At 28.8% G+C, this 26,271-nt stretch overlaps 1 protein-coding gene across 4 annotated transcripts in view; it reads right to left on the reverse strand.

The window, feature by feature from the left end:
• Positions 1–240: 240 nt before the first annotated feature.
• LOC107450262 (uncharacterized) overlaps positions 241–26,271 on the reverse strand; it is a 111,508-nt gene continuing 85,477 nt past the window's right edge. For all 4 annotated transcript variants that reach the window (XM_087163699.1, XM_087163736.1, XM_087163790.1 and 1 more), the window contains 6 exons: positions 19,380–19,506; positions 16,165–16,209; positions 8,299–8,340; positions 7,998–8,018; positions 1,960–2,025; positions 241–654 (listed from right to left, as the gene is read on the reverse strand). In XM_087163699.1, coding sequence (XP_087019825.1) covers positions 379–654; positions 1,960–2,025; positions 7,998–8,018; positions 8,299–8,340; positions 16,165–16,209; positions 19,380–19,506 — 577 coding nt within the window. In that variant the 3' untranslated portion in view covers positions 241–378. The remainder of the gene's footprint in view (positions 655–1,959; positions 2,026–7,997; positions 8,019–8,298; positions 8,341–16,164; positions 16,210–19,379; positions 19,507–26,271) is intronic.

Here is a 26,271-nt window from a genome sequence, read left to right on the forward strand (position 1 = left end):
TAAATCTGATAAAAAAATTGATTCAGAATGATCATAAACCCAAGACTTAAAGCAGCAATGTTAACACGCCATGCACAACCACGTGATTAGACACAACTATGCGATCAGTTGCAAGTACGCAATTAAGCGAAAATAATTGAACATGCCCGAAAAAAGTTTCGATGAAAAACTTGCTAGAATAAGTTAGTTTTTTTTCCTTCTGTACTTTTTGTACGGTTAGAAAATGATTAAAAGTAATGAAATGTTTCTTAAATTCTTTATTGAAACAGTGTTCTATTTTTAAATAGTGATCTAAATTAAATAGTGCAAAAAAAATAATTTATCTAGCATGGTGTTATTTTTTCTTCAGATAACAGCTGTCAAAATTGCCTCTGAGAACTATTCATAATCTTCCTCCCCTTCAGCCACCATTACTTCAATTTTATCAACAACTTGCTCTTCAAGATCTTTTACCGCATCATCATCAAGTGTGTATCTCTTCATGAATTCAGACACTGAAGGATATGCTTTCTTCAGTTCTTCTTTTTCATCAAGAATTTCTGGCTCTTCAGTTTCCTCGACTTCGCTTGCTTGATCCGCACTGGCTAAAACATCAGGCGAATCCGCCTCTCTTCGTCGACGACCGGTAAACTGAGGTTGAGCTTGCCGAACTTGCTGTAAGCAAACAGGCTTATATTAATTTGAATAACATATCTCATTATAGAAAGCGTGGAAGGGGATTTCCCCCGTAGGTAGGGAATTTACTGCAATCAAGCGAACACTCTAATTACTTAACTTTAGTTTTAACGTACATAGTCATAATATTTTATAATGATAGCAATGCAAATCCTCTTAATTGGAGAAAAAAGAGGAAAAATCAATCTTTGCATTTTTATCAGGACTAAAAGAAATGATTTTTTTTTAAATTTCAAGTTTTAAAGTTCGGCTATAGATTGTACTGTTAGCCAATGAAAATGAGAAGGAGAATGATTTAGTACAAAATAATGATTTTTGAGAGAAATCACCATTCTCAGAAACAATGGGAAGCAGTTAGGTGACAAAATTTATCCTTTGCTTACTTCTGATAAAATAAATGGACCAGAATGTCTGCATCATGCTAAACGCCGTAAGCAAGAGGTTAATAGAATAGATGCTGATGTAGATATTTCAATAGAAATGGTCAGTAAAAATATTGTTTTACTGTTTTTATGATAGCAGCATTATCTATTGACACCTGCTGATATGTGGTCTAGATGATTTAACTAACATTAAAAAAATACAAATAAACAAGTTATTGGTTGAGTTCTTTGGCTTGGAGTTTGGAGCGAGCACCAAAATGTTGTAAAACTGCAGTTCGAAATCCGTCAATTTAGCTTAACAAGTTTTAATCTTAAGAGAGGCGCAGAGATATTTCATCTTTTGTTTTTGTTACAAACAAACGGTTTTGAATTGAATTAAATATTATATAATTGTATTTTTTCAGAATGATTTTCTACTAACATTTTAAATTTTAATATTTTAGAATAAAGAATACTGTTCTAACCTTGTGCCGGCTACGGTTTTAACAATAACTTTTGAATCAAAATAAAATTCATATGAAATATACATTTACAAATTGAAAATCTGATTGGTACGTTTTAAGTAGAACGACCAATCTAGATCCAGTTAAAATATTCCCTTAAATTCTTAAAAATACGAATTAAATTATAACATTTTAAAGAATTTTAGCTTTAGTTGATATAATTTATTTACCGACAAAATTGTTTGAAATATTATTAAAAGAATTATTGTTAGATAAAGAATAATGATGTTACGTAGAAACTATGAGTTACATAGCTCGAAAAGTTGGCTGTCAAACGGGGGAAACATTTCAAAAGTTGAAGGGGTTCGGAGCGTGCTCCAAAAGCTTCGTATCGTAGAACTCATCAACTTATGAACAAAAATATCGCTAGTAACAATAAATTTTTAAATTGATGTTACCTGTAAGCAATTAGAGATAATGCATACAGCTTCAGTTGATGTAATGTTACTCATCAATGCTGACGTCTAAAATGGAAAAACAAAAGCTTAATAACATTAATTATCAAACACATAAAATAATATTTTTATGTAAACTGTAAAGAAGGCACAGAAATTTTAATACATGCATGCATGCATATATATAAGTTCAAAATAAAGATAAAACAAAGAAAATTATAGACATATGAAAAAATGGGGGGGGGAATAATAGGTAAAAAACTTATTGTTTTTCTTAACTTTCTTCATGTTTTCTTGTATTTATTTATTATACCGAGTGACCAAATTATTATGACCACCTGACAGTTTTATGCAAAATGAGCAATTGTGTCACAGTGTAGCCGCTAGAGAGCGAGATATCTGCTAAAAGAGCATGCAATGCAAGTGAACCACTGTGTTATGCCCGGAGATGTAGGCAAAAACGTAACTTAACTGAGTTTGAATGCGGAATGATTGTAGGTGCTTGAAGCGTCGGAATCAGTATCAGCAAAACTGTTGCTCTTGTACAGTGTTCGAGAGCAGCAATTGTTAGTATGTACAGAGAGTGGACTACCAAACAGAAAACTGGGTCTCAACATTCAGCTTGTGGTCGTCACCAGCTATTGAATGTTCGAGCTGGAAGGAGACTTGCTGGAGTTGTCCAGTCTAACTGAAGAGCAACCGAATGTCAAGTAGTAGGGAATCTTAATGAAGGTGAAACAGCGAAAGTCGCCGAACGAACTGTGCGCCACAAATTGCACCGTATAAACTATGGGAGCCGAAGACCTGTTCAAAAGCTTCAGCTGTCAGCCCTGAACAAGAGCAGACATCACCAGTTTGCAAAGGATTGGACTGTAGATGACTGGAAAAGGATCACGTGGTCTGACGAATCACATTTTCAATTACACCATGCTGATGGCAGGATTCGGATATGGCGAACGCAGCACGAAAGCATGGATCCAACACTTCAACACCAAGTGCATTGACCCAACACTTCACGCTCATGGAAGCAATGTTATGGTTTTGGGGGATGTTTTCTTGGAAATGAATTCTATCAGAACCACATATTATTTTGTAGTTTATTTTATGTGAAGGAATAAAAAAGGAATTCTATCAGAACAACATATTATTTTGTAGTTTATTTTATGTGAAGGAATAAAAAAAGAATTCTATCAGAATCACATATTATTTTGTAGTTTATTTTATGTGAAGGAATAAAAAAGGAATTCTATCAGAACCACATATTATTTTGTAGTTTATTTTATGTGAAGGAATAAAAAAGGAATTCTATCAGAACCACATATTATTTTGTAGTTTATTTTATGTGAAGGAATGAAAAAAGAATTCTATCAGAACCACATATTACTTTGTAGTTTATTTTACGTGATGGAATAAAAAAGGAATTTTATCAGAACCACATATTACATTGTCGTTTATTTTATGTGAAGGGAAAAAAGAATCCTATCAGAACCATATATTGTTTGTTTTATTTTGTTGCCTTGAAGTTATTAGAAAATCATTCTTGTGCCTAAAATTTGAAGTGGAATTCGTGTTTAAATTACCAAATGAATGGTTTAAATACCGTTTAATTTGGTTTTATTACCAGAAATATCATTACTGTACAGGTATGGTAATTTTACCATTTTTTTTCTCCGTTAACATTTTACGTATAAGTATCTAAAAATTGTTTAAGGGAAATTTATACTGACAAAGACATTTAAAAATAGATGTTTCAAATAAAATAGGATAAGAAATATTAAAAAAAAAATTTTATTTGTGTATTTTATGAGAAATTTTTGAACTTAACTTTACGGAGAAAATACACATTTCAAGCATAAATATCTGAAAAGACTTTTAACGATTTTTGTCCCGACGAAGACATAAGAAAAAGTTGTTTCGAAACAGCTTGGGTAAAAATCATTAAAAATTCTTTTCAGTAATGCATTATATGATCAGTATTTAATCCTAGTTTTAAGAGTTTTTCTTGGCAAGGAAACCAAAAACTAGTTATTTCAAAACCGTTTGAAAAAGTAAAATTGAAATTCATTTGTAAGTTATATCATCAGTTTTTTATTCTAACTTTACGAGAAGGTACACATTTTCAACATAAGCATCTGAAAATGCTTTTAACGAGTTTTTCGCGATAAAGATAACTGAAAATTGTTGTATCGAAGCAACTTGGACAGATTAATTAAAAATCATTTTAAATTTAATCCTAGTACGAAATAAGTTAGTTTATTTTAAGTGAAGGAATAAAAAACGAATTCCAAAAGAGCCGCAAAGTATTTTGTTTTATTTTCTTTGCCTTGAATCTGGTAGAAAATCTTTTTTGTACCTATCAACTGAAGTGGAATTAGTGTTCCCAAAAAGAAAAGAATTTCAGTTCACGAAGCATCTTCTTCTTTAAAATAATTTAGTTAAATTCTTTAATAACATTGGATTTAGTTACAATGTAAGAGAATTGGCTTTAAAAATTCAAGTTTTATTTTTATTACTTGATGCAAAAATGATTTAAGATCTATCTAATGAAAAATATTCTTGAAGGAATAAATAGAATGAAAGTGGTTAAAACTATAGCGTAAGATAATTTTAATTTACAAAATGTCAAGAAAGTTAGAAAAACACAATGAAATGTTTTGAATCAAAGTTAAATTAAGACCTTTTGCTTTTAGTAAGTGTAAATTGCTTTGAATTAAGCTTCTTGAGTTTGAAAATGTTGCAGGTTGCAAGTTGAAATTATTTTAATATTCCAAGTTTTTATAGCTTTTTAACAAAAAATTTACAACATTACTTTTTTAAGTCTTAGACATTTTTTAAAGTGAGTTTTTTTAATATACGTACGTAAAACTACGAGATTAGCAAAAGTGATAGTAGAGAAGTGGAGTTAACTAACTCGCTTCAGCGATTGAGTAACAGGTTTCCGATAGATCTAATATTACTAATTAAAAAGAGAAATATATCATAATAATAATAATAATAATAAAAATAATATTCTCTGTCTGTGTGAACATAAGAATAGTTTGTTCTATCATTCTGGATTTTGGAATTTCTTAAGATTCAGAATGTTGAAAGTTACGAAATAAAATTATTTAAATAATTCAAGTTTGTATAGCTTTTTATAAAACATTTTGTAACATCACTTTTTTAAGTCAAATGTTATAACAAACACGCTAATTATTCATAATTTATTTTGTAAAATCAAATACACAATTGGGAAATTTCAATAGTTTATTTCTTAAAGTGAGTTTTTTTTTAATATGAAGGTAAAACTCATAGATTAGCAAAAGTGATGGCACAGTGATGGCTAACTGACTTGTTTCTGCGATTGTGTAACAGGTTTCGTATAGGTGCATAATATTAATAATTTAGAAAAGAAATATATAGTAATAATAATAACAACAATTATAATAATCAATATTTAGAGTAATTACTTTTTGCCACTTAGAATAACGTTTAGAAATGAAATAGATATTTTACCGGCAGGGGAACGAAATGTTGGCAATCTCTATCGTAATAATTAATAATTATTTATTAAATTTATAAATAATTAATAATTATTAAATAATAATTATTGAACGTTCTAACGACAGATAAAATATTCGAAATATTATTCTCATGAATACTTTTTTCGAAAATATTGCAATGCATGTTGATATTACGATGCTACAGTGGTGAAGGCAATGATTTATCATGATCTTGTATAATTGGACACCTGCAACTGACGTCATCGTGGAAAAATCTTCTTATTTGCCGATACACCAGACAATGAGTTTAGCTCACAGGCGAGGCATCGTTTACAAGTATCCAATTTAATATGATTTAAATCACATAATTAGGCATAATAAGTTCACTTCTTCTCAAGTTGCAAGCACCCGATTATACACTTGGGAAGTAAATTTTTTAAAATTGTGATTTACTAGCTTAATTAGAACTCTAACAAGAAATCATTTGAAATTATTTGTTTATTAATATCTTAAACATGCTTTTTCCAACTGTATTATTTATCGCATATTTGGCAAAATTTCTACAATTTTTTACAAATATTTGTTACACATTTGTTCAATGACTTTTATCGGCAACAAATGTGAAATAGACAAATATTTTATAACTATCTATTATTTCATAACCAAAAATAAAGTAAATTGTATAGAAAAAAAATTATGCTTGATTTGTAAATAACACTTCAGGTACTTCCCCTCTCAGTTTTGCTGAAACAATAAATTTACTTAATTTAAAATAGTAAATTAGGACTTGCCATCCATGATTAAACGCAATTTGTATTTAATTAATGGTATAATGTCCGCTAAATACGGTTTTAAATAAAATGTTATCAAGACCCTTTCCGAGTATAATTAAGTCATTACATGAAACATTTCAAATTTTTCTTATTATTTATTGGATTAACTAATAAGATAATATATTCAAACTTAAAAAAGTACACGCGATGTCATAACTAAGTTTTTCATCTACTTGTAACCCTGAAAACTAGGTGAACTATTAGTTTCCATTATCTTTTCTGAAAATTTTAGATAGTCATTGATTTATTGAAGGAATTATTAAAGGTCAAATGATCAGTCAAATGTCTCACGAGTTGTTTCAAAATAGCTTTCTGTGGACAAAGTAAGCAGTAATTTATTTGTCACTAAAACACAATATTAAAAAAAATGTAACTTATAAATATGAATTATAGTGAATAAAGTTTGTAATATTATTTCATAAACAAGTAACTTAAGGAGGAATGTGTGCAAAAAATATGTAATAGATTATGTTTTTTAAATTTTGTTCGCTCAAAATATTGTAAATCCAATAGTTTCTGTTTCTTCAACAATATCTGACGCGAAAGTGCATGCATGTCACTAAATTGTTTATTCAGTATTTTTCATGACATGTGTTAAGGAAAAGTAATTTAGTTGTGTACTTTTCTAGTAAAATGTAGATGTTTCAAAGAGTTACATTTATATACTATTCATATTTTAGCTTCTCTTTCAAATATAGTTAAAAATGGAAAAAAGTACATTGTAAAAAACTAATTAATCCAGTAAAATTTCTCATCGAATGTTTAGGAAATTGGTTTGGTGTTAAAAATAAAAGTAGAAAGATACAGATTTTCTAAAAATAAATTTGTGGAAAATAAAGAAGCAAAGTCTAATTAAAATAGTCTTTTTAAAAAATATGTCATTTTGAATTGGTTTAGTATCTTCGACTCAGTGCTCCTCTTAATTATAATTAAATATAGTTATAATTAGTTACAATATTAAAAAAAAAACATTATTACTTTATTTCGTTCAAAGAGATTTTAGAATTTGCTAAAAGTGCAAATTTGATATGATATGAATCGATACAATGCAGTTGCTATATAAATATTATTTTATAATTGTGACCTGTAAAGATTTTGTACAATTTTCAGATTTCGGATTAACAATAAAAATTATGATTTTTACTGCTTAAAATTAAAAATTTTATACCTAATCTTTCTTTCTTTCTTTAAATATTACAGCAACTGAATAATAAATCAATAATGAATGTCTAAATGTATTTTTTTATTAAAATTTCATTGCTCGAAGATAGCAGTTTTGAAAGTAAACTAAAAAGTAATGCTGCCAAAAAAAAAGAGAAAAAAAACGCAATAATAGTTTGGCAATTTTTCTGTCCCTAACTTAAAATGAATGAAATAAATCAGAAATTATTAAAAAGACGGATAGCTTATGATGTAAAAATAAAGTTTAAAAAAATTTGGATCAGCCAGGATTCGTTTTATGAACAAGAAATGGAAAAGGTATAGCACTGTAAAAATACTTTGTAACGTTTTTTTTAATTATATGACTTTATTTTACTATTAAAACGAGTTGAATTAAGAGTCATAGATTTAGTTAATTTTTAATAAACTAAAGTATGCCTTTATAAAACAAACAAACACCTAAGTTTAAATTATGCTCGATACATTTTTTTAATCATATGTTTCGACAGCTTTCAACGTTCAAGTTTAAGCATTAAACTATTAAGAAATAATTTTTGATACATACCCGTCCATTGCATCCAAGCACCTGAAAAGAAACGTTAAACATTTTTATAAGTGTTGGAGTTTAAAATGCAGACAAAAATGATCCTAAATAAGAATAATAATAATGAATTGAAAATAATGTCCTATTGAATTTGTGATGTAAAATAACTTTCATTAGTTTTCTTTAAAATAAATTAAATATTGGGTTTGAGATCACGTAAGAGTATCTACATGTTTGATAAAGTGCTTTTACATTTGTGTGATCTTAAACCATTATGTCATAAATACTCATAAAATGGTGTAATAATCAAAGTAATACTTACTGTTGCTGAAAATTTGTAAAAGTCACATAAGACGCATTGTGCCTGAAAAAAAAATTAGCATTATAGATTTTAAAAACAAATTTTTTATGGACGCAGCACTTATTTTACATTAAGAGAATTTTTTTTTAAAATCACAATATTAAAATTATTTTTTCTACTTATGGTTGCAATTAAAGAAAGGTGCATTTACGAAAGGCTGCTAAAAATTACCACTCTTCAGAATAATTTGATGTTCCTTCTTAGTATACAACACGCAATGGGACTTTGTTTCGTGAAAGACGAAAACAATTTAAGTGCTGGTCGACAGATGGGGATACCGTCGTCATATAAGATGCTGAAGCACGAATGTTTGAGAGGACGCCATTCCACGGGAGAAACTTTTCATCTGAAATTCTCTTTAACCTCCATTACAAATTTAAAACTTAAAAGAAAGTGCAAAGTGAGTTCAGACCACAAAATTTCAATAGCTGAGAAAAATTTGCAAATATGTTGAAAGATTTAGATATTTTAACAATCTCTTTTCAGTATTTGAAACTTCATGATTTTCCCTAGGTTTGTCTAAATTCACTTTTTCTATACTTCACTATTTGTATACTAAATTTTAAATCAGTTATGGAGCTGTAAGAGAATTTGAGCCGAAAAGTTTTTCCCATGGCGTCCTCTTAAACCTTTTACTATGTAGTGTACCCTGACTGTCAACACTAATTCAACAAATGTTACAAACTACTAGAAATGTAAAACTAATTGCTTTTAAACTGTTAGCCATCACTATTCTTTTAACAAAAAAGAACTAAATAATGTCGCTTCACATAGAATGTACTGTCTGAAGTCAAATTTGCTCATGTCTTGTCTGACAAAAATTTTAAATAAGAATTTGCTTTTCCGGAAAGGATTAAACTACTAAGATCTAAAGTGCATCATTTCACTTGAGATGTACTTTTTAAGGCCGCTCTTGCTAATGTTCTACCTGGTTTATTTTTTCAATCGAAAGTTGCTGCAAAAAGGGTTAAATTTATGCTTATTTTAATATGCCAATTAAAAAATATGACCTACACACCGCACATTATATTTGTGATAAGAAGGCAGGGAACGTTGGACCATTACTGAGCCACTTCGATCTGTTCAGGAATATACAGTTTTGCTCGTTAAACTTTTAGGAAATGAACTACATCATATTAACTATTTCTTAAGAATCTTGTCGCTAACTTTCCTTTTACGGTGGTTTTATCAGTTTTGGCATTTTTTTTTACTGTTTTTAGGAACAATAAAAGCCGATTAGCTTCCCAACGCATTGCGGTATCACCTATGTTATGGTCGATCAACCTTGAACAAAGAGAGCCGAAACGACAGTCTTTTTAGCTTATTCTGTCTAGTACAGCGCCATCTGTCTTTCAACTTACGAACAATTTTTCTTTTTTTTTCATAAAATAAATTCTTATAATTTTATAGCTTCACTCAAATTCAGATGAAATGTTAGGCCATTCTCTTTCTTTTCAGCATGTTCTCTTTTTTTTACAGCCTTGTGAAAAAAAAAAGAAAGGCTTTTCGGGGCAGAGTGATTATAATTTTAAAAGCCTTTTTTTAATTATAATCATTCAGTGCATTATTTGTCTTATTCCCGGCCAAACAAAACTCTTATAATATCAAACATTGGAAATAGTCACGAATAATAATTCCCTGCGAAAAAGTTTATTATTGGATTTTCCCTTTCAATTGTCTTTCACCTGTCACAGAAACTAGAATCTTGATCTAACAAATCTTCTGGTCAAAACGTCTCGAAGTTCTGAGTTTTCCAGAATAAGACGTTTATAAGATGTCAAAAATCATTGCCTACAGCTGGTAATTATTATAAACAAACTTTCAAGATTCTGTCTACGAAAATAGAATGTCTTATGTTGCATTAAATACTTTAAATATAAAAATTAGGGATTATTTATATTGAAAATTAAGTTAAATTTATTTTTCCAATTTAAGTTTCTTTTACATAAAAGACCTAAAATAACTTTTGCACAAAATTTGGTCCACGTTAAGATTAATAAAAGTATATGCGACATTAATTAAACTATTATTATTTAATATGAAATTATAAAAAACGAAATGAAGGCTAAAATTGTTTCCAATATAAAAAACAAAATGAGGTATAACTTATTTAACATTGTGTACAATACACGAACTAAGATTTTCAAGTTAATTGTTAAACTGAATTAATTGCTAATTAGTTGTTAAATTGCTGTCAAGTTATTGCAAATATAAATTTTTTTAGCTTTTAAAATTTTGTATTTTGAAAACTATTTCATGTTTTTTCAGCATGTTTCAGTTATTAACTAATTGGGAGTATCAAAAATTCAAATTTGCCGAAAATGTTGAATCCCATCAAAAATATTATTTCAAAGGCAGCTGCTATACTTTCATAAATGTGTTGTTATGCATTAATTTTGTATCCATAAATATTAAAAATTTAAAGTAATACAATTTCATTTATCATATAAATACCATTCTGTGGTTTATAACGCGATTTCATTTTATAATTTTCTTAGACATGTCTGTTTCTTTATTTTTTTGTCATGACCTATCCATTATATTCCGCTTTCCTCGATAAATCTTATGATGTCTTTCCCTTTAATTTAGTTCACTATTTCATAGCTGTATTTTTCTTCTTCGTGTGTCATTTTCATAAATAATTTTCCTGAATTCTTCCATAATTTCTCAAAAAAATATCTCCATAAATTCTTCTAATTATTCAATGTTCAAAATTTCTTAGTATATTTTCAGCTTTGTTAGATAAAATCCAAATTTCAGATCCATACGTTACTATTGGCCTTTTTAGGGTTTTATATATCTGCATTTTACATTTTCTTGAAATTGATGTACTTTTTAGTAATCTGTAGTTAGAAAATACAGTTTCAATTCTATTTTGAATCTGCTTGTTTATGCAGTCATAAATTTCCCTTTTATTGTTCATTTCATTACCGACTCAAGTAAAGGTACTTGTACCCTTAAAAATAATCATGAATTTCATTAAAATGTTTCCTGCAGACGATTTTCTTCGACGGCGAAACAGAAGTTAAAATTCTTTATCTTCCATTTAAATTAATGGCACCATAAGACTTACTTTTAGTTGTCCAATCAAATCCAATACTCCTGCAACGTCACATATTTGTTTTTTATTTTCAAGAACAAAAGTTCTTATTTATCGAAATATGTCGCCAAGTCTAGTAATGCTACGAAGCTGTAACCTTTTTTTTAAATAATTCTATGATGTGTATCGTAAAAGATAGCATGAATTAAATTTTTGTTTGGTGCGTTTATCTATTAAAAGCTTTTGCCTTGAAAGCTTATTTGTTACAATTTAATAACGACATTAAACGGAACATATGCACTCTCGGATGATTTACTTAATTTCCTTTACCCCAATAGTTTTTTCTTAACTTGCAACGGAGTCTAACATAAATAAATTTATTTTATAAACTGGTTTTGGAATAGACATAAAACTACTGTGAGTTAAGAGAATATACATTCAGTGTATAGGTAAATACTGTCCCATTCGTGCAATCTCTAGTATAAACATTCGCTTTTCAATCCAGTAATCATGTTTATAAATCTTACAAAAGGACAGACCTTAATCTTAGCCTCTGTATTTACTCTCAATGCTACTTAAATAAAGATACATGAAATAAATTATGGTGTGGAAAAAATAATACCGATAAAGCTTTGCAAGAATATAAATTAATTTTAACCTTCGAACTTTCATTCGCAATGCAAAAAGATATCAATAAAGAAAGGTTTGATTAGTAAAATAAGATGAAGCTCATCAGTTTAGAATTTAATTTTGGCTTTAAAAGTTGTCCACGATGCCAATTTAAAGCTAATAAGGAAAAGTTTGGTTGAGGAACACGATAAAGGTCATAAACTTGAATAAAGCTTAAACTTGCTTTTTAAAGTTATTTACATTACTAATTAAGTTACAAAAAAAATTAGTTTAAAAACTAAAATAAAGCTTATAAAGATAGAGCTTAATTTTGATTTAGAACTTATTCAGAATGCTAACTAAATGAAGTTACCTTAAAAAATTATACCTTGAAAAAATATTGATAAGGGATAAGAATTAAATAAATGATTAAAATTTAATGTAATATAAAACTTATGATTTATGATGTAATATAATCGTTCAAGGGTGTTTTATTTGGAAACAAAACTTATGGTAAGAAAATACTCTATAAGTGACTTTAGAAAATTTTTGGGTAAAAAATTTCAAATCAACGGGAATTTCAAATTAACAATCCCCCCTAAACAGGTTTAAATATTTAATTGCCGTACATATGGTTTGTCCTGCCGTGAGAAAAAAGTATGGTCATAACTTCCAGAATTTGCTAAAATTCACCGTTTTCTGGTTCTAAGGTAACACTAGAAAGCTCCTTAATTTTTACCGTAGCGCTTTATTAATGATTTTGATAAAGTTAACAATAAAATAGTTTTATGCTATTTGATAAAACTTATTAAATATGGTAAAATTTAATAATTTTACCATGATACCCTAGTGCACGAAAACCACTTTATTTTTCTGTTTTGTATTTTGTGCTAAATGTTTGGTGACTCTTATTTTAAATACCAGAATTTCCGATAAACCGTTACCATGTGCGTGGTAAAAAAACATTCATGTTTTTTTCAGTAGAAATGACATTATCATATAAATTCTTTTCTCCGTATATGGCAAAATTGACGTTTTCTCTGTTATAATTTATAACTTGGAGCAAAATTGTGTTAGATTGATTTTTTTCTACCGTTTAAAAATATAATTCATTCTAAACTTAAATAAATGAAATGCAATGAATGAATGAATGAATAAAGTGAATGAATGAAATTAAAAATGAATTATGTTAAAAATGATTAAGTTTTAACGTTTAAAAATTCGGCAATTTATAAAATGTTTGCAAATTTGTATAACAAAATCTATTTGTTAATGAGACGAAACTTTTTTTTCGTATGTCATTGCAATCAGGCTTTTGATTACTTTATTTTTTTGAAAAGATAGAAAATTAAACAATAATATTAGCCTTTATGCAATTTCATAAAAGTGGAACATGGTTATGTCATTTACAAATTTAGTAAACCTCGACTATTTCAGCTATTACTACTATATAGAGTTGATTAAAAAATTTAAACAGTTCATTCGGTAATTCTTAATTTTTCCTTTCATATGATAACGATTTACCGGAAATTCTGCTTTTCAAAATTATAGTTTTTATTATCACACATTTAGTAAAAAATACAAAACTGAAAAGCAAGTTATACAGAAAAAATCGTTTTAATGCCAGTCTTTAAGGTATGATGATAAAATAACCAAATTTTACCACATTTATCAACTTTGCACATATTATAAAACATTATGTTATCTTTCCAAAATAATTAACAAATCACTTCGGTAAAAATTTAAGAGTTTTTCGAACGTTCCCGTAGAGTCAGAAGCATAGCAAATTTTACCATATTCTGTCATTTCAGGCTATACATTTTATTCAGTGTAGAAATTAAAAATAATCAAATATATGTCATTAATTAAATTCAGAATGTATCTTCCAGGATTTTATGCGAATACTTTCATCAAAGTTCAACTTTTAGTTCCTGAATGATCGTCTTTTTAATACTTTAAAGGATCTTGTTTAACTATCTTTAAACTTGCTGTTATTTAATTAAAATGTAGTCCCGGGGCTCTTGGAGCTGAAGTTTTTTCGTTTGGTTTTACGTCTTTTGCATTTTTAATTATAGTTTATATTTTACCGAAAATACCAGATAAGATATATTTTTTTTTCAATGTTAGAAAAGAAATTAATTATTTTGTAAAAAGATTTAGAAGACAAGAAAAAAATATTGATAAAATACACCGTACATTTCTTGCTAAAAAGCATAAATCATTTCTCATATGCATACAAAAAATGATAATGAATGCTTTATTTTGGTTTGCAGCGATATTTAATTAAAGATATTTTAAAAAGAATTTTTGAATATTGTGAATCGATTCTTAATTTGTAATATTTTAGTAGCGCTATTCTCTCAGTAAATTTAGGAATTTTACGCGACATGATTCAAAGTACTAATTTTTTTCTTTGCGAAATTAAATATAAAAATTGTTTGATCATAATATGTGCATCAAATTAGTTTAAAAACAAAATTAGCAGAATATTTTTTTAATCTATTAATTAGATTTTCCAGTTAGATGTGTATTTTTAAAATATATGATAATTGAATAATATAAATCGATATTTTGACTATTTCGCTGTGCTATTGAAATAGCCTTATTTTTTAAATTGCAAACAAGACAAAATAGATCCCATTCTTAGAATAAATTAACAGTGTTTCAACAGCGAAAGTGTTAGCCGTTCAGAATAGCGAGCTAACTCCAAATTTGGTATAAAGTAAGCTATGCATGAAACATACGCAAAACTTTAAAAAAAAAAATGTTTGTTCGCTGAAAGCTATTTTTAATAATTTCAGATGAAATTTAACATTTTGTAAATTAACCAAATTTTGTTTTGATTCCTGTCAAACTTAAGTAATAATGAAATATAAAAATGAAAATTAAAATTAAAAATGAAAATGAATTAAACAAGGAATTTACTGGTGAAAACAAAAATTCTTGAAATGGTTGTGAGTTGATAACCTGCTTCACCTTTGGAGAAACTCTGAATCTAATCACGAATTTAATTTAAAACATGATTTGGAATGGTATGTTATTCTTTGGCGAGTTTAATGAGATTTTTAGATGCATACATAGCTCATTTCTGCTTCAGAAATTGTTTTGCTTTTCATGCTTTGAACGTAAATGTGTTCCAAATGGCTCACCGAGATCAGAATAACACCTTTGTTTTAACACCCATATGAACGAAGATGTCACGTATTGCATCCAGGTATCTTTTGTTCCATTTTAATTTACTTTCCTCATTTCGTTTAAATATCATTCTATTATTTTTTTAATAATCTACACTCTTAAGTCCTTAACAATACCACAACTTAATAACAATATGAAGTAATAATTTAGATTTATTCTTGATCCTTTCTAAAATGGCTGTAGAAATTTTAAACGTATATAATGATATGGTACCATATACTGGTGACAATTGAGTACTTTGCAACACGAGAAGAAAATCACAGATACCCAAACATGCGTCCTATGACGTCAGCGCCAGCTGATCGTTTATATGCAAAATGGCGCATTAAAGTTGAGTTAAGTTTCTCCACATAAGTTTGAATGTTAATTAACGTGAAGTTAATTGCTTTTCAACGCTGTATCACAAATCGAATTGGCTGAAATATAATTCTTTCTTGTCTACGTCATTTACCTAACTTAGATTTTCTGTTTGTTTCGATATTTTACTGTAACCGTGATATATTTTTGTTTTGTGTGCCTGGCAACTTCGATGCATAGTTAGCTTGTACATGTTGTACATGGCCTCGTGTCTGTCTTTGTGTTTAGTAAGAAATATATAGTTAAAGAAATGAAATATTTGTGAAAGAATCCTTGTGAAAGAACATAGAAGGTGTCACTTAAGAGAATTGATATTTGACGCGATTGACTTACTCGAAATAGAATAGAAGGAACAGTTGCTATCGGACGCAAATGCCACGTTTTAACAAGCAATCAGGATGGAGGTACCCACTCTGCGTCACTTGCAGGTATCCCGCTATCCAAGGGTACTTCCAATGTTTAATATTGCATATTTACTCACTCATTGTAAGCATTTAGGTTACAAAAATTACACTTATTAATACTTTTTTAACGCAACTTAATTTATATAAATAAATGACATTAATTAATTAAAAAACAATTTGATATCATTCCATAAACAGAAAATAAACATTCATTTTACTTACAGACACGAATTGATCCCTTGAGTTAAAGCAGAATTTCAAAAGCGGCTGAAAAGAAAAATATCTTAATTAATTCGTTGACGAATCATGCGGAAAATATGATTCAACAATAATTACTAATTCGGAAAATTAAAACTGCGTGCTGAGTTATTAATTAATGGCATTCATGGAATATAGAGTTCAGTTTTCATGTAGCATAACAAGTTATAATTTCATTTTAATTATGACATCACATAATGAAATACGCATTTTCATTAATCATATTATGTTATACATAGATATAGAAAGGAAGCATTTTTATAAATTAATTTCTAACTTTGAATGGGAATGTAATGAGATAAAGGAATTTAAAATATGATGCAATTCTAAACAATATTTTGGGGGACATTAAATATCGTTGAGTAGACATTTATTTTTAATAATTGAAATTGGATCTACAGTTGGCTTTGCTAATAAACGTTAAAGAGCTTAAAAATTATGACAAATTATGTGAACCTTTAGAAGTTATGATAGTGGAAATCAATTCTAGTGCAAGCTGTTAATTTCTGATTGTAAAGTATTATATTTATATGCTTATCTTGAGAATAAATCTGCCAATTTATAATATGAGAATAATTTACATTGGTCCAGAATCAGAGTGGTTTATTTCATAGAGAATTAGCTGAATACATGTTATTTGTATGGGGTCAAAAAAAAGTAAACAATCGAGATATTAGTATTGAACAATACTATGAAATCAGTTATGAAGCTGAGAGATGTATACTAACACTATGAACAAAAATAAAGTAATTCCAATGTTCTTTTTGTGTATATCAAATTATTTGTTGCCGTTATAGGTGGCCTTGCGCTATTAGATTAAGAAATTATCTAATAACTTATTTAGTAGTTGATAACATCAAAATAAAGATATACTGCATTCAGTATTATCTGGCATAATGCTGTTGGTCGAGGCAACTCCTGATATTTAAAATTTACATTTATCAAGCAGTTTTTCCGGGATACATCGCTTTAAAAATCCATTAAAAATTTATTTTCATAGTATCTATCATAAGAATCTACAGTGTAAATAGGCATATGTGCAGGCAACAAATTTAATTACAAATTTTTACTCCTATGAGAGTATCTATTCAAACAGCCTATTGTGTGGTATTTATAAAAAATACATGTAACAAGTATCATGATGCCAATAGTGCTTATTAACAAAATTTAACATCAATGGTGTTTATAACAGTACGACGACTTTTCATTGTTACCATAAAAAATACATTTTCTCTATTAATTTTGCTTTTTAGTACATAGTTTATTTATTTATTTATTTTTAATTAATAATTATTACTGAAAATTTAATAAACATCATTGTTGTTATTAATAGATTGTCGATTCCTTTACTCTCTTTTAAACTTATCCCTACCGTTTCAACATTATTTTTAAATTGCCTTTTAATTTTGCTTTTTAGTTCATGGATTTATAGTAACAGGTTTTAATAGCATAACTGTAGACAAAATAAACACGTGGTTTCTTTCAACTTTAGAAATACTAATTTGATGACGTTGTCCCCCTATGATAACACAATCTCTTTGATCATTCAGATAACCTAGCATAACGATTAAAACATAATCAAGTGTTACAGAACGTGCAGTAAACAATATTTTGATTAGAGCTATAATCTAGAAAATATCACTGTTGCTATTTTTAAAATATTTGACAAAACTATGATTTGATTTTAAACAATGATTTAAACCAATGAGAAATTTCCATTTTCCAAGTCTGAATCTATAATACTAAAATGAAGAGTTTGTCTATTACCAATACCACGTCACATTTACAGCCTCTTGATCAAGGAATAATTCAAGCTTTCAAGCTACACTATAGAAAATTCTTTCTCAAAGCTATAATTGCTAGAGCTGAAGATTGCAAATCAGCAAACGAAATTACTTCAAGCATAAACGTTCTCGATGCCATAATGTGGATTAGTGACTCGTGGAATTCGGTACGCCAAACGACAATTTCAGAATGCTTTAAAAAATGTGGTTTTACCCGAGAGATTTTAGAAGGTATGAGCGATTCACAAGCTGAAAATGATGACAATAGCACATTCGAAATCTTTTAAATCAATTGCCTTCTGAAGATGAACACGTGGATGCTAAATTATTCACGAATTTTGACAGTGATATTCCTGCATGCAATACTTCCGTTGATCAAGAAAATTTTAAGCAAGACATTTGCGATATGATGAAATTTCCAGCGCAGAAATGTTAAAGATGTGTCACAACATGAAAACGTGTGCCTTAAATAGCTGTCCATAAATGCTAGATTTATTAAGGATACTTGAAGGAATGACTGAAACAATAACTGTTGAAAAGAAGTGTTTTAAGCAACAAAAAATTTCTGAATTTTTTACTGTGAATGGAAGTTTATTAAAATTTGTAGAATTTTTTAATGAATGTTTTGTTACAGCTTGCAATGAGAATTTTATGGATAATCAAGTATTACATTACAATGTGCATTTTGTCATTATGTGTTATTTAAATCGATTACTACGGAAGTTCTTCAACTAATACCAAAAGAAATAAAGTGAGTTTTATGTTAATTATCTTTATTGTGTTAAACATATTTTAGAAGTTATTAGGGTTGTCAATTAATTAAATCACTACTCAATATGGTCCAGTTTTTCGAATGTGCATTTAACTATATGTATATTGTCCTTTTTAAAGAGTCTTCATAAAGTGACCCCCTACATATAGTGACCATTTGACTTGATCCCGAGGGTGGTAACTTTAGGTGTGTTTGTGTGTGTGTGCTTATTTAATTAAGGAAGTTTTATGACTGCGCACGGAACTTAGAAGCCTTAGAAGTCTTATTGCTTAAAGCATGAAGGTTAAAAAATACATAGAAACTTTTATATTATATATAACAAATAGTGAACAAAAAAAGATCTCAGATAAATAAAAATTAAGAACTAAAAGTTTAAAGGAAGAAAATAATACATTTAAAATTACTAAGTTAAAAAAAAGTAATTTTTTTCAATAATTAAATTTAAAAAAAAATGTTTACCACCAAAAGCTATAACCTGTTTTTAAACTCACACAGTTATATCCGTAAAATGCACTGAAATTACATCAATATTTATATAACATCGAAGACATAAGTGGAAAAGAAAACTTTTTTTAAAAACTGGAGAGAAATATTGTACTAAAAATTGTTTTTAAATAACTCACTCTTCCTTTCGTATTATTGAGTAAAGCAAAACTGCCTGCAAAACCAAGGAAGATAACAAAGCAGGTTAGAACGAAGTTTGATTGAGAAGAGGGATTTTTCAATTTCTTGTCATCCATGCTTGTCGATCTAAAGAAAAGAGAAATAAATGTAATCAACACGACTCTTTTTACTTTTAAGTGAAAAGTCTAAGAGCTTTTGAAACATGTTTCAGGCATCATGTAAGTGTAAAATAAACTGATTTGAAATATTTGTCTGTTACTGATATTTGTTTGTTACAAAAGATCTATATTGTGCAAAAATAATAAATGAAGTTTTTATATTGTACAAACTTTTATAGTAAAGAATTGAATCGTAAAATTAAATTGTCAAAAGATAAATGTAATTTATTTAAGAAAATGATGCTCTAATTTTACATTTTGAATAGTTTTTGGTTATTTTAATATGTATATTTTTCTTAAATTAATGACTAAGTAAAGGATTTTGAATAAACAGTTTATTTGTATTAACCATCAAATTTTGTTTATTTTAAATTCTGTTTTCTAAAGAGACTTAAAGTCTAAGTTTTGAAGTTTGAAAAATATGGAGATTAGGATTTTTCGAATTATATAATAGAAATATAATTTTTTTTCTTAAAAAAGGAATATGTCAGCTTTTTTTGCAAGTTTTCTTGATCGGTTGAAAAATCTGCGAAGTCAAACCACTTGAAAACACAGTTTTTGATTATACTCATGAAAATGAATTTTTAATGAAAATTTGAATATAATTTGTATTTTAATAACTATGACTAGATATTTTTTGCATTAAAAGTAATAAAAATACTTTTTTATTTAATTTCAGAAATACCTTTAGATCTAACGAAATGACGTAACATTTTGACCATAATCAGCGCAATTTAAAAGAAACCCTTTTTTAAAATAAAAAATTACCGAACTCTCGGCAATTAAAGTGATGCATACTGGTATAACATCTACTAACTATCACTCACTCTAACATCTCACTCGGCTAACTGAATTGTTTTTGATCGGTTATTTAAAATTTGATCGGTTATTATAAAATTTGATACCAGTTTGCTTCAAATTAAGGTTTCTAAAATTTTACACCACGAATATAAGCCTAAATATATTAATTCTTTCAAACCAAATTATATTTGAAGAAAAACATTAAGAAGCGTCCGTAAAAACAAGCAAATGCAACGTAAAAAATTTAATTAAAATTTTCTCGAATAAGAAAGTTAGAATAAAATAAATAAACCACCAAAAATTTTGTAACTTATGTCTTCGCAAAAGACATAAAGATTGAACCAAAAAAAAAAAAAAAAAAAAAGAAAAAAAAAAGAAAAAGGAGGATCGCAAACACTTCTACTGTCATTTACTCAAATTCACTAAAATGTCACTTAGCCGGTTCATCCACTAAGTTCTTTATATCGATTATCAAGAATTCGAGAAATCATCAACTGCCGCGCATTGTAGGAACCTTGGGCATAAATTCAATTTTGACAATGCCAAACTAATTTCCATCCATGTCACATTAGCTCATTTTGATGTCCAACTTGTTTTATTTATATGAATGACGATTCCCTTGTTAACGACATTAGTTCCTCATCACCCAACCATAGCACGTGGAAATGCATTTTACCCTGATTTGTCTCTCTCGGCTACTGTTTTTTTTTCTAGTTTTGTTTCTCCCCTTTATTTTCCAATTTTCGTTGGCAATTTTACATCTTTTTTTTATTTAATATTCCTTTTACATCTTTTTTTTATTTAATATTCCTTTTCCCTCTCATTCACGTCTTGCAAGTCTCAAAAATAGGTGCTTATTTTTGAAGTTCTGGAAACATGCCGACTGTTCTTTCCTTTTTGTATGCTTTTGAAGTTAATTAAATTTTGTATCAGGTAATATTCAAATAGTTGTAAACAAAGAAATAGGTAGTAAAAAACGTAAAGTTGATACATGAGAAACAAAACTATAAAAACCACTGTAGCTAACAGAGAAGAAATATGAGCAACAGAACAATAAAAAACACAGTGACCGAGAGGGGAAAATCAGGGTAAAATGCATGAATTTCCTTATCACTTACATGAACTTTTACTAATTTAACAACACTTTCTTTAATAATTTTAGCCTTTTTAGTACAATATTTCTTTATTACGGATCGCTACCTAAAGAAACCTATTGAAAGTTTTTTGAGTATATACTAAAGTTCATTATTTATTAGTTTTTATTGATTTTTTTTTTATTAATTATAGTTCCTTCGTGTTATTATAGTGATTAATTACACTTTAGTGGGATTTAAGCCTGAGTAGAATTAACTATTTTCATACTTTCTCCACTTACCTTCATAGTTTCAGTTTTATAGTTTTACTCATATGAAACATACATTATATATATGTAATAAATATTAACTGCAAACAATTATTAAATGATTGGGATGTTTTAGAAAATATTGAATTTTGCGAGGATACTGCAAACTAAAGAAGTTGGAAAACTCCTGATTTAAAGTCTTCTATGAACATGCTATTTACGTATATTGCGTTGCAATAAATAGCATTCATAAAGAGCAATATTGTGTTGCAATATATTGCAATAAATAGTTAAGGGGGGTCAGGACCCTTTAACGCCTTAAACGATACAATGAAATACCATATTTTCGACACACTGTAACTATCTTTGAATTTATCCTAAAGCTATGAAATTTTTTTTATCATTTACTAGCACTATTATCAATATAATTAAATAGCTAAATTCAAAAAAAATCATTCATAAAAAAAATACAGACTTTTTTTAATATAGTGAAATTTTTTTATTTTCGAAAAAGTGAGTTTCATTGCGCGCAAAGCGTACGAGTCAAATATCATCAAAATAATGTCAAACTAATTTTAAATTAAAGTTATAATTACCCTAAACCTGTGTTACCTAATATTATTTTGATATACATATATTTTAATTTTCTAAAAATTAAAAAAGTTTAAGTTTTTCAAATTTCTATATTTTTGGCACATTACACAATTATTTAAAAAAATTTTAAGAGAGTAATGGTTTTTATAGTAGGTACCAGTTGTAGCAAACCATAACATAAAACTTTTCCTAAAGTTTCGTACAATTCTATCAATTAGTTCTTTGTACGCAGTGCGCACAAGTTCAACATATCACATTTTGAGAAAAATGACTTTAAAGTTAAAAATTTGTTTTTTTCGAATACCACTCAATATATTTTTCTAAAAATGCCTAAATAAATAAAATAAATCATTTTACAATACCTACATACAACTTAAACAGTAATACATTAACTAAATTTGACTTATAAACAAAATAAAGTAACATTTCACAACGACTTGTCACATAACGAGCATCGAGTCAAATAGTAATCAACTTTTCAAACATTAGAAATGATTGATACAAAAACCAAACCAACCTAAATGATAGATTTTTGAGATTTATAAAAATCTAAAAGATGATGTTTTAAAATAAATTTTCAAAAGCAAACAAAAGATTTTCAAATTAGTAACTTTTAAAAAATCTATATATATAAAAGAAAGTCGTGTTAGTTACTTCACTTATAACTCAAGAACGGCTGAACCGATTTAGCTGAAAATTGGCAGGGAGGTAGTTTAGAGCCAGGAGAAGGACATAGGATACTTTTTATCCCGTGCGATAAACCGTTCCAGCGATATCAGTGAAAGTCGAAATGGAATTTTCTGATTGGTTAAAAGCTAGCCATTGTTTTAAATTTTGCTATAAACGATTCAATTTTCAAATATCTTGAAGATAACAACAGTGATATTTTCTATCTTATAACTCTATTCATTTAGAAAAGTAAATTAAAGTAAATTGCATATACTTTAATTTTTAATTCGCGCTTTTCTTTATGTCAGGTGAGCACAAGCAAGTAAAATCAACGAGAATAGATTTCTTAATTGTTGGTCGTATCACGGATTCAGTACTGTGAAAACTGTTTAATAAATATAAAGACAAAAGCAAATTTCATTCAAATTGCACGTTTTCAGAAATATTTATATTTAGTACGTAATTTTAGGTTAGCAAAATTAAATATACTTTTCGAAGATTTCAGTGCTGTGACAGTTGTCATTTGAAAACTATTAGTTTGTTTGTTTATTTATGCAAAGTTTTCGAATTCATCCATTTTATTTCTTTCATTTATAAAATTGATTTTTGTTTTAAATCTTATAATTTTCATATTTCTTATTCATCTCATTTTTATTGCTCTTTTTATTATTTAAAATATGTATGTGATATTTCGATTTAGCAAATTTGCGACCACTGCCAACTTTTACATTTCTTTTTCGTTGTCAGAAAGAATATTTGCAAAAATATGCCGCCTAAGCAAATCGCTCTTAGTCGGTCGACATCTCAAGCGCGCAAAAAGAGAACTACCCGTGTTTCAGAAACATCGGAGCAACGGGAAAAAGACTTGAAACTAATCGAGAACAGAATGCTTTTGCCCGTTCCTTAGAAACGTCTGAGCAACAGGAAAGAAGACTGTCAACAAATCAACTACGAACTACACAAGCCCGTTCGTCGGAAACATCAGAGCAACGGGAAGCAAGAATGAAAACCGACCGAGAACGCATTTCGCTATTCAGACGCTGCCAATACTCTGATTTGAATTTCAGTGCATTTCACTATGATCCGACAACAAACTATAGTCTTCCCCCAAGTGTCATCATCGGAGAAATATATCAATTATGTATGTTTTGTAATGCTCTCAAATTTAAAAATGAAACAGCTGAAATTTGCTGTTCTAGAAGCATACAGAAACTACAAGATTTTACGTCGCCTGCCGAGACATTATCAACCTTCGTATCAGGTCAAACAAACCAATCGAAACATTTTTTGGCGCATATACGCCGGTACAATTCGTGTTTCTAAATGACTTTATTCGGTGCTACACGTATCCTGAACGAGAATTACATCCCAACATTCAAAGTGCAAGGCCAAATTTATCATCGTGCAAGGATCACTTCTTTCAATGCCTAACGCAGATCATAAATTTCTACAAATTTATTTCATGGATAACACAAATGCTTCTAGATTTATTTATTACATTTACGTGCAATTCTGCTTGGGTTGAAATTAGAGATATTTTGTTACCAGGACAATCATCATCGGATCGTCATGATATTACAGCACGTGTGTTCAAACAAAAATGATAATCTTTACTTGATTTCATTGTGAAGCGTCATGTTTTTAGAGAGACACGGTGTTGGGTGTACTCTATTGAATGGCAAAAACGAGGATTGCCTCAGGCACACATTCTAATTTGGCTTATTGAAAAAAAACCACCTTCTAAAACTGATCAGATATCAGCAGAAATTCTTGATGTCACCATAGATCCAGTCTTATTTCAGATCATTGTCCAAAATATGTTTCATGCTCCGTGTGCATCACCATACATGTCTGTTTGAAAATGCACTAATGATATCCTAGAGAATTAACTGCTTTTTTTCACCATTAAATAAAATTTGCATTTCAAATCATAATCGCAAATGTCATTTACACACTTAAATACAAAATTCAAATTCAAATTGAAAGCGTTGCAACGCACGCAGGGTACAGCTAGTTGTTTATAAAAATGACCACAAAGTTAAAATTTTGATTATTATAACAATATCCATTTTTATGTTTATCTAGAAATCCTAAGTAACCTCAAAGACATAGATATAAAGGAATAAATTTCTTACATTTTATTATTTTATAATAAAATCAATATAAAAAAAAACATTTAAAAATTAAAAGCCACCAGAAATATACATATCCCCCCCTTCACTTTTTTTCATTCTCTCATTTTCACAAATCTTTTTTTGTCGTTTCACTCTACGAGCTACAATAGACTGTTCACTAGCTCGCTTTTCAGCTTTTGTTACGCGGAGTTTATCTTGAGCATGAAAGTTTTGCTTTGCTTTTTTGTTGATTTGTAGCTCCAACAGTTTCATAATAGACATCAAAGACTTTTTTCCATCGTTAAAAACACAAACACCCATACATGCAGCTATTTCGGCAACATTTTTGCCAGCACTAGCAAATTTAGGGCAAAACTTCCATATGAGTGAGTTCAACGACTCATTTGGGTTTTGGGTCTTACCCCCCAAACATCTTTTCAAAAGAGACGGATGAGACAGATCCTTAAATATTGGCTTTATTGCCTCCATAACAACTTTAGCAACCAGCATTGGGTGCTTATACTCATGCACTTTGTTGTTATGCACAGCTTTATTATAGCTGCACCAACTATTTTCGCCTTTCGGACAAAACCAGTGCATCGGCTCTTTATCCGTGCTGCAAGTATGAGCCCATATGGCCCAAATCGCTGTTCGCATGTTGACTGAGTTATTGCTGTTTTGGCGAATTGCATTGCCATAATAACTTGTAATTCTATTTATTGTTACGTCTGTCAGTCTTCCCCGACCACCTATCGTCTTACCATCTGAAAGCCTTTTTTTGCCATATGAAGTTTTGAGTTTTCGCAAACGAGTGCCCATTCTCTTCTGTATGTGTCCCACACACTCCACTTTGGTTATCGAAACATCTTTTCCATATGGCTTTGCCTCACAAATAGCCTGGAAAGTTTTACAATCACCATCGCCAATGTATGTTTCATACTTGACGTCATATTTTTCTTCAGATCTTTGGAAAATCCTCTTCATGCCGTCAACCTCCATTTTTCCAGAAGAGCCGGCATGATTTTTCTGGCACACTGTTTTATGAGAAGATAGCCACTTATGATATCTCAAGCCAAACTTTGGACCCTTGTACGAAGCACAACCTTTGCAGAATGTCGACATTACTTCTATGTCAACAGCTTTTCCTGTCTCGCCGCCTACCAGGGTACATACGCCTATTAAAGACGTATGACCTCTGGTTTTCCAGGTGCCG

Source organism: Parasteatoda tepidariorum, chromosome 1 (assembly GCF_982258835.1).
Source record: "Parasteatoda tepidariorum strain Cologne lab strain chromosome 1, Ptep-v5.0, whole genome shotgun sequence".
Taxonomy (NCBI): Eukaryota; Metazoa; Arthropoda; class Arachnida; order Araneae; family Theridiidae; genus Parasteatoda; species Parasteatoda tepidariorum.